General features: G+C 42.6%; 1 protein-coding gene across 1 annotated transcript in view; it reads left to right on the top strand.

Annotated features, from left to right (window-relative positions):
* The window catches only part of Cdk6 (cyclin dependent kinase 6), a 183047-nt gene that overhangs the window by 123275 nt on the left and 41310 nt on the right, over positions 1–18462 (top strand). Inside the window, exon 5 of the mRNA XM_051177186.1 lies at positions 11193–11302. Coding sequence (XP_051033143.1) covers positions 11193–11302 — 110 coding nt within the window. The remainder of the gene's footprint in view (positions 1–11192; positions 11303–18462) is intronic.

Below are 18462 nucleotides of genomic sequence, written 5' to 3' on the forward strand. Positions count from 1 at the left end.
AAAGAAAAATCTGAGCTAACTATGTTGGTGCGTGCCAGTAATCCCAGCACTCTGGAGACACAACAGGGGGATCACTGCAAGTTCCAGGCCAGCCTGGTCTACATAGAAAGTTCTAGGCTAGCCAGGGCTATATACCCAGAATCCTGTCTCAGGAAAGTAAAGTTAAAATAGGACTGAGAATAGAAATTAGTGGTGCAGTGTCTGCTTAGCATGTGTGAGGCCCTGAGTTCCGTTCCCAGTGACCATTCTCCCTCTCCCAAGGGAAGAAGGATCTGAAGTCAGTGATTACGTGGTGAGAATACTGAGCAGAGGGTCCAACCCTGCTCAGTCCGGGCACTGCTACTCCGCAGCTCCTTGCTCGTAGACTTCCTCTTTCCACCTGCTCTTACCTGTTGCTAGAAGTGGTCAGTAGTGTTCTCTCACAGCCTTAAACTGAAGATCATGTCAAATACAAGATGCTTAGTCCAACACAGAACTTTACACATGCTTCCCTTCCCTTTTCCCCTAACCCCTTCTTTATTCTGAGATAAGAGGGAAAAAAATGAAAAAATAAAACCCCTGAAGCTTCAGAGAACAGGTCATCAAATCCCACAGTAGTCCATTCTTTTATTTAACATTTCTTGTCACAAAATAGTTCCTCCTGTCCATCTCGTTTCCCTAGCGCTGCAATCTAAGACCTCTGCTTTTGTTTGCAGTTTTAATCTTGTCAAATGAACAGCCTGAGTACATCCTGATCTTCAAAAGCATGCTTCCTTTATTTCTTTCCCTTAATTCAGAGTGCTCTGTGCTTGGGTCCATTTCTGGTAGCTCAGGTTAGTTGGGAAGTACAGGGCTGGTTTTCTTTTGTTATGTACCCCTCTGTGACTTGTTGTAGATGGGAGAGGCTGACGGGAGCAGGTCTGTGCAGTGAGCTACACCTTAGTGGCTCCTTCACTCAAGGCTCTCCCGCTCCTTGCCATAAGGAAGGCAGTGCCCATGGGGTTCAAGGATGTTGAAGAGAATACCCAGGCTTAGTTTCCAACGATGCTCGTGTTTCCCTCCTCGTTTCCACTGGCCATGTAGCCTGCTGCAACTCATGAAGTTGTTTCGTTTACAGCCTGTGTTAAGACGAGCACCATGCAAAGGTGTAAGAAGGGCCCTGACTGCAGAGGAATTTGTTTTCACAACAAAAATAAATCATGTTTTACGGTTCTCTTTGAAGTCCGAGTAATTGTGTGGCCTCCGAAAGCATATAGATTTCCTTAAGAATTACAACAACTTTTCAGAGGAAGTGATGAGCTATGCAGCCTGCCATATCCTGTGTTGAGAATCATTTTCATTTCTACTCACTGGAAAGGTTGAAGGAATGTCTGCAAATATTTGCTTGGTTTCTATGGTGAAGTCAGAGAGCAATCGAGTAATAATTGTTTATTGTCAAAATCAAAGCTATGCTATATTATATTTTTGCAGAGAGGATGAATTTGTTGCCTGAAACATAATAGACACTTAGCAAGTTATGACTCTTTTAAGTTTCACAAGTTCAAGATGACATTTAAACAACGCAGCTTGAAGGAAACCATGAGCCCATCAGGCATTTTAGAACTTAATTTACAGGAATGAAGCGGCCCTGGCACTTTATTAAAAAGTCATCTGATGATGAAAGATAGTGTTAGTGGACTGTCAGAATGCCCAGCCTGGGTCTGGGGACACAGCCCTGCTCCATACCCCACATCCTTCCCTGGATTGTCCTTCTAACACTGGAACCTTCCATTCTTCTCTCTGATAGCTACTTGGACATTTGTTAGGACAGACATGCACTTTATCCTTGCTGTGTTCATTACTCTGCAAGGGGCTGGGTTTGAAAAGTCAACTGGTTCCCTGCCCTCAAAATGCTGATTCTGGGTCAGTTAAGCTGTAAGGACACACTGAAGCAATCACGGTGTGGTCAGAGCTGCAATCTTTTGTGTTTTGGGATGCACTAGGCAAGTGGATGCAGTTGTGAGATGAACCCTCTAGAGAAACATCCAAGCATTATCAAAAGGCCGCAAGGTGCATCTTTGAAAAACCTCAAAGTCTCTGGGGAATTTGATCGTGGAGTTCAGCCAAGGACCTGGTGTCTCAGTCAGGGTTAGTACTGTAGTGATGAAACACTGTGACCAGAAGCAGGTTGGGGAGGACAGGGTTTACTTCACTTACAGTTCCTTACAACAGTTCATCACCAGAAGCGGTAAGGGCAGGAACTCAAGCAGGGCAGGAACCTGAAGGCAGGAGCTGATGTGGAGGCCAAGGAAGGGTTTGTGTTGATTACTGGCTAGCTCAGCCTGCTTTCTTAGAAGATCACCTCCCCAGGGGTGGCACCACCCACAGTGGGAAGGCCACACTCACCCCACATGCTCCCCCATCACCAATAAAGAAAATGCCCAGCAGGCTTGCCTAGAGTCTGACCTCATGGAAGCGTCTTCTCAGTTGCAGTTGCCCCCTGTCAGAGGACTCGAGCGTGTGTCAGATTGACATAAAACTAGACAGAACACTTAGGTAGACAGTAATTTTGCTTGTGAAGAGAAAGGATATAACAAAGGGAACATGTATCAGATGAAAGGCAGCACAGGCACGTTAAATTTGAAGTGTTTTTATGGAAGGACTGCGTGGCAGTGGCCAGGAGGCGATTACCACCATAGATGTGGTTCTCTACACAACATGAGTTTGAGGTTTCCACGTGAGAATGAGGTTTATACACAGTCCTGGTACAGCATGAGTTTGAGGTTTCCACGTGAGAATAAGGTTTGTACACCATTCAGGTGAGATGACCGCCTGAGAGAGAAGTCACTTAAGGAGAAAGCAGGAGGAACTCTACACTTAAGACCATGTAACACCTCCTGCCCGTCCACAACCGCCACCACCACCCCACTGCCCTTCACCCCAGTCACTTGAGTCTGCTATCCTCATTTGTGGCCTCACTGTCACTTGCTAACATGATGTCCTTTAAAGAGAGGGCTCCTGATGAACTTAACTGTAGCTGGCTTTGATCTAGGTGTAAGGTTTGCTGTTTGGAGGGAAACCTTGAGCGACCTATACTTAAACACAAATAACCTGCGAAGAGCGCCTGTGGGCCCCTATAGAATTCAGACCTGCAGAGTTTCAGGTCAAAGAGGGTCCCACACAAGCAAAGGCCAGTTGTTGGTAGGACATCATCACATCTAATGGGAACCGTGCATCCCTTGGGAGCCAGGCAGATGTGGAGATTTCTCCTCTCAAAATAAAGATGAGAAAAGCATCGCAGAGCTCCATGTGTGGAGAATCTCCTGTAGAGCTTGTGCACCTCTAGTCACACGTCCAACACTTGCTTTAGCTGCTAATTTCAAATGAGTGCATATGGAATGGCTCCATTGTGTTTGTTGCAAAGGATTCTGTGTTCTTGCTGGTATGTAACTCTTTAATAGTTTCCATGAGAAGACAGTTGCAAGAACTCAGATCCCAATTCTTTCTTGTTTGTGCCTTCTAAATGTGTAATATTAAATAGATGGCTTTTACAGACCCATTATGAAAAGTCCTTAAAATTACCCCGTTCTAATTTTCATTTCACAAACCATACCCATTTTCTGTATGAAAACATGCATATTTAAAAGAAAACTTTTGTGTTGGCATGAAGCGTATGAGTGGATAAGAACAGAGTTTGGGGAGATCTTGTAGTCTTGTCAAAGATGTTATGTCCCTCAAAGTATTGTTAAGGAGTGTTAAAGTGGACCCAGAAATGGAGTAGCACTCCATGGGGATCACCAAAGCGAAGGGCATGCCAGGACAGCTTAGGGTTTGGTTCTTTCTTGTTACCCTTGCCTTGCCGATTAGGGCCTCTCAGGCTAGGATGTTGACGGAGCACCTCACAGATCGTCCTGTCCAAAAGTCCTCTTCGACAAAGGAACAAGCGGGCTGGAGAAGAGATTCCATCTGCAGCACTTTGTAAACTAATGTATGAGGGGGCTCCTGACAGAAAACGAGACATTTCCAGGGAGGCCTGTTTACTGCAGCAGGATTGATGGAAATACAAGGTTTGGGTCTTACGGCGGACAGATTGTCACCGCTCCCCAATTCTAAGGGTAGGGGATCAGACAGGATGTTACTGGAAGGAACATGCTGCTTGAGGCAGGCATTGGCATTGTGAGACTATCGTGGAGTTAAGGGCCTGATCTTCCTTCTCCCACTCTCTCTGAACTCCTGCCAAGACTTCGCAGTGGCCAGCCCCAATAAGGAACTGGATGCATATGGCAGACAGATAGGGCCACTCCAGGGCAGAGATCATCCAGACAGACAGAGGGAAGATCTCCAGCCTGACGGTCACCAGGGCCTCTACCAACTGGAGCTACCTTGCGTGAAGCTCATGGCATTGGCAGTATCTTCAGGATCCAGCTGAAAATGAAGTATGCATAAATACAAGAATACTAAGTAGAATATTAAGTAGCAGCAGTTGACTCTAATGGGTATTCTGAGTCCTCACTGGCCTTGGCTCTACTTTACCTTACAGTGTTATTGAACTGGTTAAAAAAAAAGAATTGTGAATAGAGATCAAAGCCCTTTAAACAGATACACTGACTTATGTAAACATCCTTGAACTCGACCCTCAGCTCCCCCTCCTGCTGCCAGATCCATTCAGCACCTCTAGAGGCTGTTAATACATGTGATGATTGTAATAAACATGGTGTTTGCTTTGGATCCAGATGGTCCCAGCCAGACTCTGCCCGTAGTTCCTATTGTTATCTTTGCTTACTGGACAACTGCATTGTTACCATTGGTAGCAACCTTTGTCACAGATTTCTCAGCCTTGATTCTTAAACACTGAGCTCATGGCTTCCCATCACAGTGTTTTCAAACTCAGACTGAACACTATACGTTGTCTTTTAAGAACTGTTGAGTGCAGAGAACTAAAGTTTAGTTGTGTGGTTGAGAACGGTCCTTATTTTGGGTAGTAAAATCATGAAACATTTTATTATCAGTACTTTTCACTCTTTATGAAGATCTCAGATTAGTAATTAATACTTTTATGTTTGTACAGATTTAAACTGGTTGTGCATTGGGTAGTTTTTTTTATCAGAAATTTCCATAGACACAGAAGTATAATAATTCCTAAGAAAAACAAATTTGTACTTTGCTGTCAGAAAAATGTGTTATATTTTATTCTCAAGAACTTAACACTAGATTTCGTTTCAATAAAATGTTTTAAATCATACAGAATTTTGGGTTTTAAAATTATAGCAACTTGATAAGAGAATTGAAAGAGTCTGGATTAGTATAGAATAGTCACAAAATAAGATGTTAATGCTGGAAAAGAAGATATATATATATATATAGATAAATAGATATAGATATATATATAGATATATATGTATGTATATGTATATATATATACACACGTGTGTGTGTGTGTGTGATTATAATACATAAACCAGAGGATGACTTTTTAGAAAATACTACTTTATATCTATTATAAAAGATGGTACTTTATAGAAGATGGGTACTGTTGGGATTATTCTACTTGAGTATTAAATAGAAAGGTAAATCTTAACACCTCAATTTATTTTCCACAAAAATGCAAGCAAAATCAATGTTTATTTAGATAAATATTGTTCAAGTAGAGTGTGGATTTAATCTAATTCTTGTTAGTTTTGGTTGGTGATGATTTGAACAGAGACTACGCAAGCGCTTCACTTGAGAGAGTTAGTGAGACTTACTAAGTGAGAGTTTTAGCTCTGAATGTCACTGCAGTCATTATGCCGATGTCTGTAGTAGGTGACATTCCATACAAAGCGGCTGTCGTGATCCGTGCTAGAAAGTAACAGCAATCTTTCTCTCAAGCCGTTGTGCAAGGAAATAAATTGATACCAAATGGCAGCGGAATTTCTACAACTTGCAGACTCACCTAAAGAAATCTCACAGTAAAATATTTCAAAATAAATTTCAAATCATGTCCACTAAGTGGTTTAATTTCAGCCTGCCTTTACCTGTTGATTCATAGGTGTTTATCACTAAAGGTTTCCGTGAACTTTCTAGGAGAGTGCAGATCATCAGGTAGTACTTGCCAGGAATCCCAGCCTCTCTCAGCTGCATGCTTTGGGCCAACCATCTAAAATTCCCAGTTATCAGCTCTAAAGGGAAATAAGCTCACAAACACTATGCACATATAGATGCCCACTGCAGGCTTGATGCCTGTCTCTACAGATAGTGTTCTAGGCACACTATGGTCATTAGGTTCACTATATAAACGTTTTAGCAAAAACCAGAACGTACTGCAACAGAGCTCACAGTTTATTCGCTCAACACTTTTCGTAGACATCTTTTCTGTGTGAGCAGGATACACAAGATGAGAACAATCCCATTCTTTGAAAGATAAATAATGCTCTCCTAGCGGTCGTTACTGTGACATAAACATCCTTAGGAATGACTGTTTGTTTAGTACTATAAATATTTCTGAGAATGCTGGATCAGGGATGTGTGCTAGTAATTTTATAAATGTTCTCTTACTACCCTTAAAGATTTGTGCCAGTTTGCAGTTTAAAACTTTAAATAATAATTGTTCTGCTAATTTCTTCAAATCAGCCCCATCTCATCCACCTCAGTAAAATTTCATTGCAGAATCTCATCCCCCTATGCGTGCATCCATCTCTCTCTCTCTCTCTCTCTCTCTCTCTCTCAGAGGTTTGTATTTCTTATGGATTGACTTTGCCCACTTCTTAGTTGTATCATTTTCTTACTGATTTATACAAGTCCCTAAGCAGTATGCTGTTAAATTGTGATTGACACCCCTGTAGGTATACTGAACGCTATAAAGCAGTCTCTTTCTGTACTTTATTTCCTTCTAGTTTATTTCTTTGGGTTCAGAGTTGTTTTCTTATTTTTGTATTCATGTTACCTTTATCATACAGCATTTTCACCTTGTCAGAATTTGTCATGCCATTTACTTAGGTTTTATGTTCTTCAGTAGCAGCAGTATATACCACTGTTTTTAGAGTTTTAATTCCTGTTTAACCTTTATTATTGCTGAATGAATATGCTGTGTTCTTACATTTTACAAGTGAATTAACTAGGACGTGTATATTAGCCCACGTGTACCATCTGAATTCTCATTCTTTTAATAACATTGTATCATCACAAATGTTATTTGACAAAAATGTGAGGCCAACATGTAAATGAAATAAAGGCCTTTAGAAACTCTAGGGGGAGATACTGGAAGTGGGAGGGCGCAGTGGCCAGGCCCAGCCCCCTTCAGAACTGGGCAGTTACAGCAAAGTGCAAAGCCTTACATGATATACAGCCTTGTTAATGGAGATTGTGCTTGGTGCAGTGTGTTCTTCCACTCCCCACAGAGCAGGCGGCAAGCAGGTGTCGTCATAAAGAAACAAAAATAAAGCCAACCAAGTAGGAATGGGACAGGTCTCTGCCAGTAATAAATAAAGTAACTCGGCCATTAAAAACGAGCTGCGAGCTGGGCTATAACATAGTGGCAGGATGCTTGTTCTGAATATGTAAGGCTCTGTGTTCAATCCCCAATAGTGAAACAAACAAGGCAGTCATGTAGAAACGTTGGGACACTTTTCTAGCTTATTTACTCTCCCAAGTATTGTGCTCTTTGACTAAAGGAAAAACTAAAAAAAAAAAAAAATGTACTATCCAGTGATGCGCAGCAGTCATTAAAACTCAGGTGGAAATGTGTATTCTATTAATTAAATCTGAAATGTAATAAGAGAAATTCAGACTGGAAAGGACAAGGAAAACCAAAGATGACGAGGGAGAAATTATATAGGGTAAATATAGGGAGAAATTATATAGGGTAAATATAGAAATCACTAGGTTATCAAATAAAAGAACAGTGTTACTTAAATGGGAATAAAACTCCATGTGAGTTTTTAAAATAAACAGTATGGCTGAACTCCTGGTAACCCTGACAGATAGGAAGAGAGAAAATCTAAAGGGGACACACAAATAAAAGAACAGTGTTACTTAAATGGGAATAAAACTCCATGTGAGTTTTTAAAATAAACAGTATGGCTGAACTCCTGGTAACCCTGACAGATAGGAAGAGAGAAAATCTAAAGGGGACACACACATAAAAAAGTAGTTCCACCAAACACTAAGATAGTAAGAAACACTGTGTACAGATTTCAGCCAATACAGTTTACAATTGAGACCAAGAAGTTTATGGAGAAATCTCTGATCATAATCAAAACTGATTCATGAATAAGGTGAGACATGGATGAACCGATTACCAAGAAGAAATTCAATTAAGACACTCAGAGAAGACAAAGATGTATCCTTGAAAGTTTAGTCAACGAATTTGCCTTTCAGAGGTTTAATTATTCTTGCCTTTTAGTGCTTTGAGAATGAAGAAGACAGTGGAGCAGTTGTGTATTCCTGATGTCAAAACAGGCTACTCTTCTATGAAAATACTACAGTTCTAGGCAAACGTTTGCGCACACTTCATAAATGCATCGATAGGATACCATGCAGTGATTAGGAATGATTTACTCCAAAAAGGCACAATTACTGCAGTATTAGCAGTTTGTAACTGTCGTTACAAAACAAAGAACAATCACATGGCCACTATTAATAGACATTTTTAAAGTATCAGATAATAATCTCTGTGTCCTTTTGAGTGGTAAGTGAATTTTAAAACGAGTAGAAGGGAAATTCCGAGGTCTAAAAAATGTTCTTGTTTTTAATGTTGAAACATTTTTAATGGTCACAGTAGACCTTGCAGACTAAACTATTGGACATGAAGATAATTACCAGTTTAGTGGGTGAGACGCTAGAAATCGGTTTCCTTGGTGCATCTTAAAATAGGGCATTCAGCTTGAAATTTCGTCCGGTATGATGCCAGGCTTTATTTTGAGTTGAGGCAAATGGATAAATAAATGTGTGCCTTCGCAGTGTGTGTGCATGTGCGTGAGAGAGAGAGAGAGAGAGAGAGAGAGAGAGAGAGAGAGAGAGCCTGAGAGCGTCTGAGAGAGAGATTCAACTGGAACTTTGTGAACAGTTTGTACCTGACATTGTGTCAGAAATATGAGGTGCTCCTCCTCCTCCTCTTATAAACGCTAGTAAAATAAAAGTAAATTTTGCCCAATTGCTTTATTCAGATTAATTGCTTTAAAATCACTACTCTGATATTAAAACCTGCTTGTTAGAGACAGATACAGTACTGTAATAGGCATTTACAGACAGTGGACAACGCCTTGTCCAGAGCCCTCGGGAAGGAATCATGAACTGTTAGAGGTAGCGGTGTGTATAGGATGCTGGTGGCCAGAGACTAGAGCTTGTGAGATAAATAGAATTTCCACACATAGAGAGAGGAAGCAAAAGCTTCTTAAGCTGAGAGAACAGAATGAACAAATGTGTGATGGCAAGAGCTATCGGCTGTTTGTTACACAGACTAGCAGTGCTCCAACCCCGCTAAGCATTCCCTCAAGAACATTAAAATAAGAAAAAGAAAAACAAACAAGAGTCCGCCAGTTGGTGAGTTAGCATAAGGTCAGGACACCTTCGCTTTTCTAAAAGTGTCACGGATGGTTCCGTTCACCGTCAGGGTTGAAAACAGTGATGCAGTCCAGCATTCAACTAGAGCATCAGGGACGTCAAGGCACCGTGCGGGATTCCAGAAAGAAACATTAGAGCCAGGTGACAGCCAAGACAACTTTGTTTTGGCTCAGTTTTGTATTTTGTCTTTCTTTCTATTACATTACCACAGTTCTTGCAATTTCTTTGTTATTATTTCAAGATAGGGTCTCAACTATGTAGCATAGGTTGCTTTTAAAACTCATGACACTCCTGCCTCAACCTCCCAGTTACTAAGATTAGGCATGTGCCACCATGGCTGATACAGTCTCCTCCATTAGATATCCGCCAAGTGTCTCTTAAATAAAATTGACCCCTGGATGGAATTTGAAGCAAAGCATGAAGTGAAGAAATGAAAACTGTCAATGTTGCTGTATTCCCACCCCCAAAGGTTAAAACAACACCATTTAGTTATTGCTCATAGGTTGGCTGGACTCACCTCGGCAGTCTTTAGTCATCTGGAGGACAAGCTGGCCTCAGTTGTCTAATACTGGTGGCTCACAATGCTCCCAGCAGGGGCTGTCAGAGCGTCTTTGGGGACACCTTGCAGAGTCACTGCCGGGCCCCGAGAAGAAGCATCTCAAGAGTAAGTACTTGAAAGGGCCCAGGCTACCAACCAACCTATGAACCAGGCTTGTCAGCCTCAGACATCACTGCCGTGTTCTCTAGGTCAAGCAACCTGTGTGTGTTCAGTGAAAGCTGAGTAAACGCCATCCTGTGTGGAGAAGAATGTGTGCATGCACGGAGAAGAAAGTGATGCGAGACATCTTTAGAGACTCGCTACCCCAAATATCATTGCAGGAAATCTAGACAGTAACACAGACCAAACCTTGAGGATAGACGGATCTGAATAATGTGAAATGCGGGTTAAAGTGTGTGAGAGATCTTGATGGAGTGTCTGACAATAAAGAGTACACCCTTATTTCGGATATCTGTAAAACATGTGCCTTTCTTCTCCAGAGCAGAGATGCACATGGTCCCCTCTTGACACACAGATCTAGAGCCTTGACCTGGCCTTAAAACGTTAGAGCCGCGCTCCTTTAACCCACTCTCCTCTCTTGTGATCGCAGCTCCGGTTTCATTCTTGGGTGCATTCTCTCGTTTTTCCTGGGTTTTGTTTGCTGAAAGAAGCAGCAGGGAAGGGGAGTTTGTTTTGATTCCCCGTCGTGTCATACTAAGAACAGTTTTGACTCGCCCTGGGAGGATCTGTGCGCCTCAGGGTTGTTCTCCAGCAGCCACTGGAGTTTCCTCGTTCTCCAATAGTGACTTGGGGATTGAGCCATCATTTTTTTCGTTGCATTATTTTGAAGTCTCATAACTGGGCGAGATTTGCCATAAGAGTTTGGGCTTTGTTTTGTTTTTTTAGTTGGCTTTCTGAAACTTGTGCTGTTTGCCATTCCTGGTCCCATTCAGACAGCCCAGGGTGTGGGACCATGCAATTGATGCAGTTTCCAGGCCTGTGACTGAGTCCTGTGCTCCTCATGTCTTAGGCGTGCCGTTACCATGATGTATAGGAATGTTTTAAGATCTGGATCTTGCCCTTGAGCCACACAAGATTGGCATGTAATCCAACAGCTGGCTTCCTCAGTAATGCTTAGGTCCCTTTACTGTTGCAGGTCGTCACACTGTGGTACCGAGCCCCAGAAGTCTTGCTCCAGTCCAGCTACGCCACCCCCGTGGACCTCTGGAGTGTCGGCTGCATATTTGCAGAAATGTTTCGCAGAAAGTAAGAACTCCATTTCCTCTTTGAATCATCGTCTTTTTGAGTGGCAGCATGGCATTTCAGTCTCATTTGAGATCATGGTCAGACCCACCTGTACTGGTCCTGTCCCAGATCCACATTCTTAGTCCTTACAAGGACTGTAGCTTCTGGCTTGTGGAAACTGAAAAGCAATCCCTCGCTGCCTTCCTAGTTAAGTTGAAGCATCTTGCAGTACTCCTCTAAAGGGTGGACTTTATCCACAGGAGGATGATTGGGTGTTTATGATCTAATAAAGCTTGCCTGAAGATCAGAGTGCAAAGCTAGCTAGCCACAGCCATAGAGGCTAGGCACTGGTGGTCCACAGCTCTAATCCCTGCACTCAGGAGACAGAGGCAGATGGCCCTCTGAGTTCAAGGCCACCCTGGGCTACATGAGAGTGAATCAGTCTAAAACGGAAACATAACTCACACCTTTAATCCCAGCACTGGGGAGGTGGAGACAGGAGTGATCTGGCTGGGAGGAGACAGGAACTCAGGGCAGTCCCACTGAGTCTGAGGAGCAGTGCAGTCGAGTCTGAGGTTCAGTGGGTCCCCGCTTCTGTCTGAGCATTGGTAGAGGTGAGAACTCTATAGTGGCTGGCTGCTTTGCTTTTCTGATCTTTGGGAAAACTTTATTATATCATAAACAAAATATCAACCACAATCAAGGCTATGAAATACACAGGAGTTTTTTAACAAAAATTCTAATGATGGAAACTGTTGAGGGGGGGAGGGGATTACATTTAAAAAAGTCGAAGACAAAGTGGCCGCGAGCATGAGCTCCTCCATATGGAGGAGAGATCTGGCACATTTGGGCACTATAGAGTGCCGAATTAGAAACACACATATAGAAATCAAAAAAAGAGCTTTGCTGTTGGTGAGATGGCTCAGTGAGTACTTGCTAGCAGTAAGGACCTGAGTTTAGTCCTGGGATGCACAAGGCAAATGGAGAAAACTGACTCTCACAAGTCCCCTAACTTCTTGGGTCTGCTGTGTGGCCCGAGCACACAAAGTTAACCCGTGCTGGAAATGGAGATCTGCTTGGAAGGGGGAATCTAATGATCAGACAGGATTTTGTGTGTGCTCAGTGTCCCGGTGTCCACCACACCCTGGGGATTTTCTCAGCGGTGGCGGGAGAGATGCATGATGTCTGGGGCCACCTGCACGTGAAAGCTGTAGTTCACTTGTCTTTTAGGTCACAAAAATAGACAATTAGTATGATAAAATTCTGTCAGGAAAATAAACAGGGGACTAACTGATCTCTTCGTGGCTATTCTTGTTTCCCTCAAGAGGTGGGTGAGGAAGCCGAGGGCATGCCCACTGAGCGTGTGCAGAAAGCGGCTCTGTGCAGGTTCTTTTCTGAGGAAAGAAGTGGTCGGCCATTGTGGCTTGCTATTTGTTATAGCCAGAGGAAGTGTGTGCGGCGAGCTTTGTGAAGGGGATTGTGGCAGAGACACACCTGAGAGGACAAAGAGTTGTTTCCTGCTGGCCTGCTCTATGTCCAGAACATTGCCAGTTTTCCCATGCGTTTCTTTTTCTAATCCTTGATGTAAGAAATGGAATGAAAGGCAGCTAAGAAGTAGCAGGGTTATGAGTTGGAAGGGAGTCCAGTAAATTCTATTCTAGTAATGATTAATTTAAAAAAAAAAGACAAGGAATAAAAATTAGCTGTCAACAAAACCTCAGGGACTACCAACCAGGCTGATAGGGGGATATGGGATAGTTGAGGAAGAAGGGCTTGTGTACACTGCATGCAAGTGAACAGACCAGAAGTCTACTTCGGTGTCATCCACATTTTTTTTTTGAGGCGGCTGTCTCACTGGGTTAGCTGATTAAGTTAGGCTCACTGGCCCACGGGGTCCCACCTGATTCCACCTCCCCGACCATAGGATTACACTCTCATGCCATCATGCCCTGCTCTTTCTGTTGGTGCTGGAGGTGCCTGTGTCTACTAGGCAAGTGTTTTACCAACTAAGCTGTCTGTTCTGTCCTTCAGTAAATAGTTGATCAAAGTGTGGCACTTTGGACCTTTCTTAGAAGTGTGAATTCTTAGAACCTATCCTGAACCTCCCTAGTTGGGATTCTGGGACTAGAGTCTGTCTCTCTGTGTTTTGGTGAGCCCTTCCCTGGATCCTAATAAGAACCAGGCTAAGAACCACTACATTGGATGGTGGTGTTGCCAGAAATGGGCAGTACTTAAAAATGTGTATCTTGGGACTCTGATTCACTACTGAGTTGGGCCAGGAATCCTGTCTTTTCAATGTGCCTCAGGCAATTCTTTCATCCATCAAGAGTAGAATGCATTAGGTTAAAGATCAGGCATTGGATTAAGTAGAGCATGGTAGGAGTTAGGACAGGTGTTCCAGGCTATCCAGGGAATAACTTAATACTAAGATCAGTTAGAAAAATGCTCACTGGAATTATAATTATGAGCCTAGAATTTTCCACAGTGTAAAAATGGAGTCCCTATTTTGGAAACGGAGAGGTCAGTTATTTTTCCACAATACTGTTAGGTTAACCATAATTGGTGATTTTAAAAAAAAAAAAAACCTATCTCTGAAGACACTAAAAGACGAAATTTAAGAGATTAGAATTGAACATTCATTAGTAAGATACTGGCTACATTTTTAAAAGTTGCTCTTTTAAGTCTTACACATATTTATACCTGAGTGATTAGTGTAAATTGATAATCAGCTTTCCAGCCTAGTTTGAGTGCTCTTGAATCATTTGGAACATATGTGAAACATTATATTGCTAATTCATCACCACTTTTTTCCTATAAGAAATTTTCCTGACGTGCTCCAAGCCAATATGACAGGAACACCCCTCTTTGCACCTCAGAATTAGGACCAAGAAAAGAGGCTCAGGAAAAGGCTTCTTGGTGATGGTGGCAGTCTTCTAGTTTACTTAGCTGTGAGAGTAATACTAGGTAGAGATCCATTGGCTCCTCAGAGTATGGTCACAGGAAAGTACCCTTTCTCCTAAAAGTAATGCATAAAGGTTGACAAAAAAATAAATAAACGATTGAAGGAGAAAACAGTAGCAGAAACTTGCTCCTAAATCTGAACAGAATAAATCTAGACCAAACACCTAACCTTCCTAGGATAAGCTGTCCCTGCTTGCCCCTTTTAGTTTGACTGTGACCTTGAACATGTTTGTAGTCTTTGGTCTTTGTTTCTGCTCAGTTTGCATTGACAATGCCCAGGTATCCAGGCACAGCATATGTCTTACTTAGGCCAGAAGTGTCCCCATACTCCAGCATTGCCAAGATCCAGCTAGACTCCTGACGCTATGTTGAGAACTCAAAAGTCCAGGATCCCAAAAGCATACTCTTTGATTACTGCAAGCTAATCTAAGTCCAGGAATATTGTTTGCAGAGGCAGAAATTTAGACATTGCATTACTTTATTACCTCCACTGTTTTTGCTATACCCTTATGGCAGTTTCATTACCATTTACTTATCTTTTTTTTACTTCTCTAAATCAGCTTAATTTATTATTTAGCTTCACCCTAAACAAAAATATATAAAACCATAGCTTTGGTAAACTGGTTATTTACTTGTCTGATAGACACTAGAGTTTATATAAATATCAAGATGATTAGAAAGCAGTCCATGTCCATCTTCAGCTAAAATGCCTGACCCTGTATGTCAGAACCCTATAGCACAAATCCCTGTAGAATGGTTGCTGCATAAGAGGTCCGCCAGAGGGATGACTGTCTTCAACCCCAGGGAAGAAGAAAGCCATTGCATGTGTGATGTGTACATTAAACAGAAATGGCTTATAAAGGATGGGGTGCTGTGGGTTGGTATAAAAAGACTATTTGGGGGAGTAAAGATTCTCAGTGAAAGGCTGAATCACATCCTAGTTATTTATATAAAATCTTTGAGGAATAATCATTTTTGTATAAGCAAAACTTGCCATCCTCCATAACCTGGGGAGTTGAACACCCATGTTCTGACAAGCCTGGGCCCAGGGCCTTTACACACATTATCTCACCAGGCTGCATTCAGAGGCCCAGTATCCAGAGGGTAGAGATATGGACTCTCTCCAACTAGAGTGAGTAACTTTTTCAGGAACACCAACTACTACATGGCGGAGCCCAGGACGGAATCAGTCTGCCTGGCGCTGTAGCCGTTGATTTTTCTACTTTGTTATTTTTGCTCCTGACATTATCAAACATAAGAAGCCTGTGTTTTTATTTGTTGGGATGTTTTTCTTTTTCTAGAGTATCTTATGTATTGCTACAAGAGAACAGCAATGATATTTTAGAGATTGAAAAATAGATCACACAGTCAATGACCTTGATTTCCGGTCATCTTAACATTGGAAAGATTGATCTTCATTAACATTATCAAGAGATATGTGCTTTCTATTCTACAATTGATAGCTAGGACGTCCAAGCTCAATAAAGAAGTTTTAGAACAGATGGTTGCCAAAGAGCCAGAGAGTTAAATACCATCTGCCACTATTATCTGAGTTTAATACTTGCCCACACTGACCCACAGAAGCGTTCTACAAAATGGATTAGAGTTGGGTTTTTTAATCTTCCTCCTCTGGCTGTTTGTAAGTGGCCCATCTTAACATCACACTGAGTTGTATTTTACACTAAAACAGTTGGAAATTTGGTCCATATCCATATAGTTAAAATGATGGGAGGGTTAGAGGGAGATGGGTGGGGTGGGGTGGTATTTAACTATATGATGAAGTAAATTAATAATCTCTACTCTTCATGTATCTGTTAGTTGCCTTTTGGTCCTAGCCAAAACTAGTAGTTTATGGTTTGAAAGTTCCGGGGTTTTCCAGGTTAAAGCAAAGTCATAAAAAAGAGAGTGCACATTGAAAAAGAATAAAATATGCTACTGATTCTTTGAATATGGAGATTGTGGTGAACAGATAGTGATTCTTAGAAATGCTGGGTTGCCAGCTGATCCTTAGCTACGAAATGCCAAATGCCACCAAGAAGAATATAACAAAAACAGTCACTGTTAGCAGGAAACAAACAAGACTTCATGGTTTTATGGTCCCTCATCTGGTGGCCTCTCTAGACTTGTCGTCACTGACTTCTATGAATTAAATGCCCAGCAGTAGAAGCTAACAGTTTCTAATGGTCTTTTGTGGTTCCAATGGCCAGTGAGCAAATGTCTAAAACATTACTCGGTGCCTTGCCAATTCTCCCCTTGCTTGCTGTGTTGGCTGGTCTCCAGCCCTGAGTATGCTCCTAGTGGCATCAAGGCAGTGAAGTACTTCACTGGCTGCCCAGATGCCCAGGCACCAGGAGATGAGAAAATCTCTCAACTCAGGCTGGGGTGACATGTGTGAACATGTATGCAGGGTTCCAGGCACTAGCTCAGTTGGACTTTCTGACGCCTCTCTCTTGGTCTTCGTTTTTAGAGAACCAGCCAAATGCATTCTTGTGGACAAGGAAATGTCAGAGATGGTACCCAGGTGAAGGGGCCCAGTCTCGGTAGAGAGATGATGATACATCTAGGAGAATTCTGCCTACAGGCAAACGGATACTTTCACAATATGCTTGTCATGGGGAGCCACTGGGCCTGGGCTTGCAGACAGCTTCACAGCCCTCCAGCTTGGCAAGCCTCACCAGGCTTGTGCCCTGGCTCTGCCTCTGGTCTTCTCCACAGACGAGACTTCATCTTCTCTAGTCTTCAGCTATCCCGTCGTTAGGCCATTTTTCTTCTCATATTCCCGTCTCTGTTCTTAGCAGCCACCATCTCCATTCTGGCTCTTTCGACTTCTGTTAATCTTTCTACTCTGCATCTTGGAACCCTTTGTCTACAACAAATCACCAGCTGCCCTGCGCTCTTTCTCATGGTGCCCTCGTCACCTCAGCTTTTCCTGTATATGCACCGTGGTATTATTATCCATCTACTGCTCTGGGGAGTGACTCTGCTGGTCTCAACATACTTATGCCTTCTCTTTAACACGCCCAACACCGAGGAGAATTTTAGTGTAGAGCCACAATGCTACAGAGCAAGAAAGAATGTCGCCTGCGATGTGGTTTCACGTGGTGGGAGACACAACAGTGTAAAGGCCCCGATTGGCTCAACCAGAACCACTCAGCTTATGTCTTCCACGTCTCCACCAACTAGCAGCAAATGCCCCTGAAGGAGCATCCTCTAAGGCGGTGCGTCTCAACCTTCCTAATGCTGCAACCTTTAATACAGTTCCCCGTGCTGTGGTGACCCCCGACCATGGAATGATTTTCATTTCTACTTCATAACTGTAATACTGTAATTTTGCTACTGTTAGGAATAATAATGTAAAATGTTTTTGGAGGGAGAGGTTTGCCAGAAGGTCTCGACCCACAGGTTGAGAACCACTGGTGTAAATTGTCTGTGATCGAAAAGAAAGTTCTGCTTACAGACAGAAATAAGGGCGACTCGAGCACATGCCCTTGCTCAGTGCCTGATGACTAGCTCTTTACAGGCATGGCTGTTCTCCTCCATTCCGCTTTCCTCGGCAGACCCAGTCCCATGCTAGGATTCCCTTCACTTCCAGCTATTAGTATTTAAGACACAGTTGACCCCCTCACTCCCAGCCTTGCATTCTGCCTCACCTTCAGCACAGCCATGCAAGTAAGCGCCTCAGACATCTCCTGTGTACAGTCTGAGATGTTTGCCTTCCCCGCTTTGCTCATTTTAACTGTATTGGGCTTCTGAAGTCTTAGATGGTGTATGTAATGTCCACAACTCACTCTAATGCCACCACGCACTGCCTCTATAGTACCTATGTCTTGGGCATCAGCTCACACCTGTAAGTTGGTGGTTAGCAAGACCAGCAGATCTTCCCCAGTGTGGTCTCTTTAAACACTGTCTGCCCCTGGGGAGTTCATTGTCTGTGACCTTGGTCCCTGTGCCACCTTCGGAAACAAGAACTGTCGAGAAGGGAAGGGTTGAGTTAGGAGACCTAGATAACAGTTAGCTGTGTCACTTAAGGAACAGCCAAGTGGTACTTAAATATAAGATAGGAATTGTCTTTCTTGTATTCATACCAAAAACTCGCAGGGTAAACCTCCTGGACATGCTTCCCTATTTTTTTCCTTATTATAAATTTAGAAATATGTGTACTTACTTTTGTGTAAACAAAGAAATGGTTGCACACTAAGTCCAATCAAAAGTTTTCCGTC

The sequence above is a fragment of the Phodopus roborovskii genome, unplaced genomic scaffold (assembly GCF_943737965.1).
Source record: "Phodopus roborovskii unplaced genomic scaffold, PHOROB, whole genome shotgun sequence".
Lineage (NCBI taxonomy): Eukaryota > Metazoa > Chordata > Mammalia > Rodentia > Cricetidae > Phodopus > Phodopus roborovskii.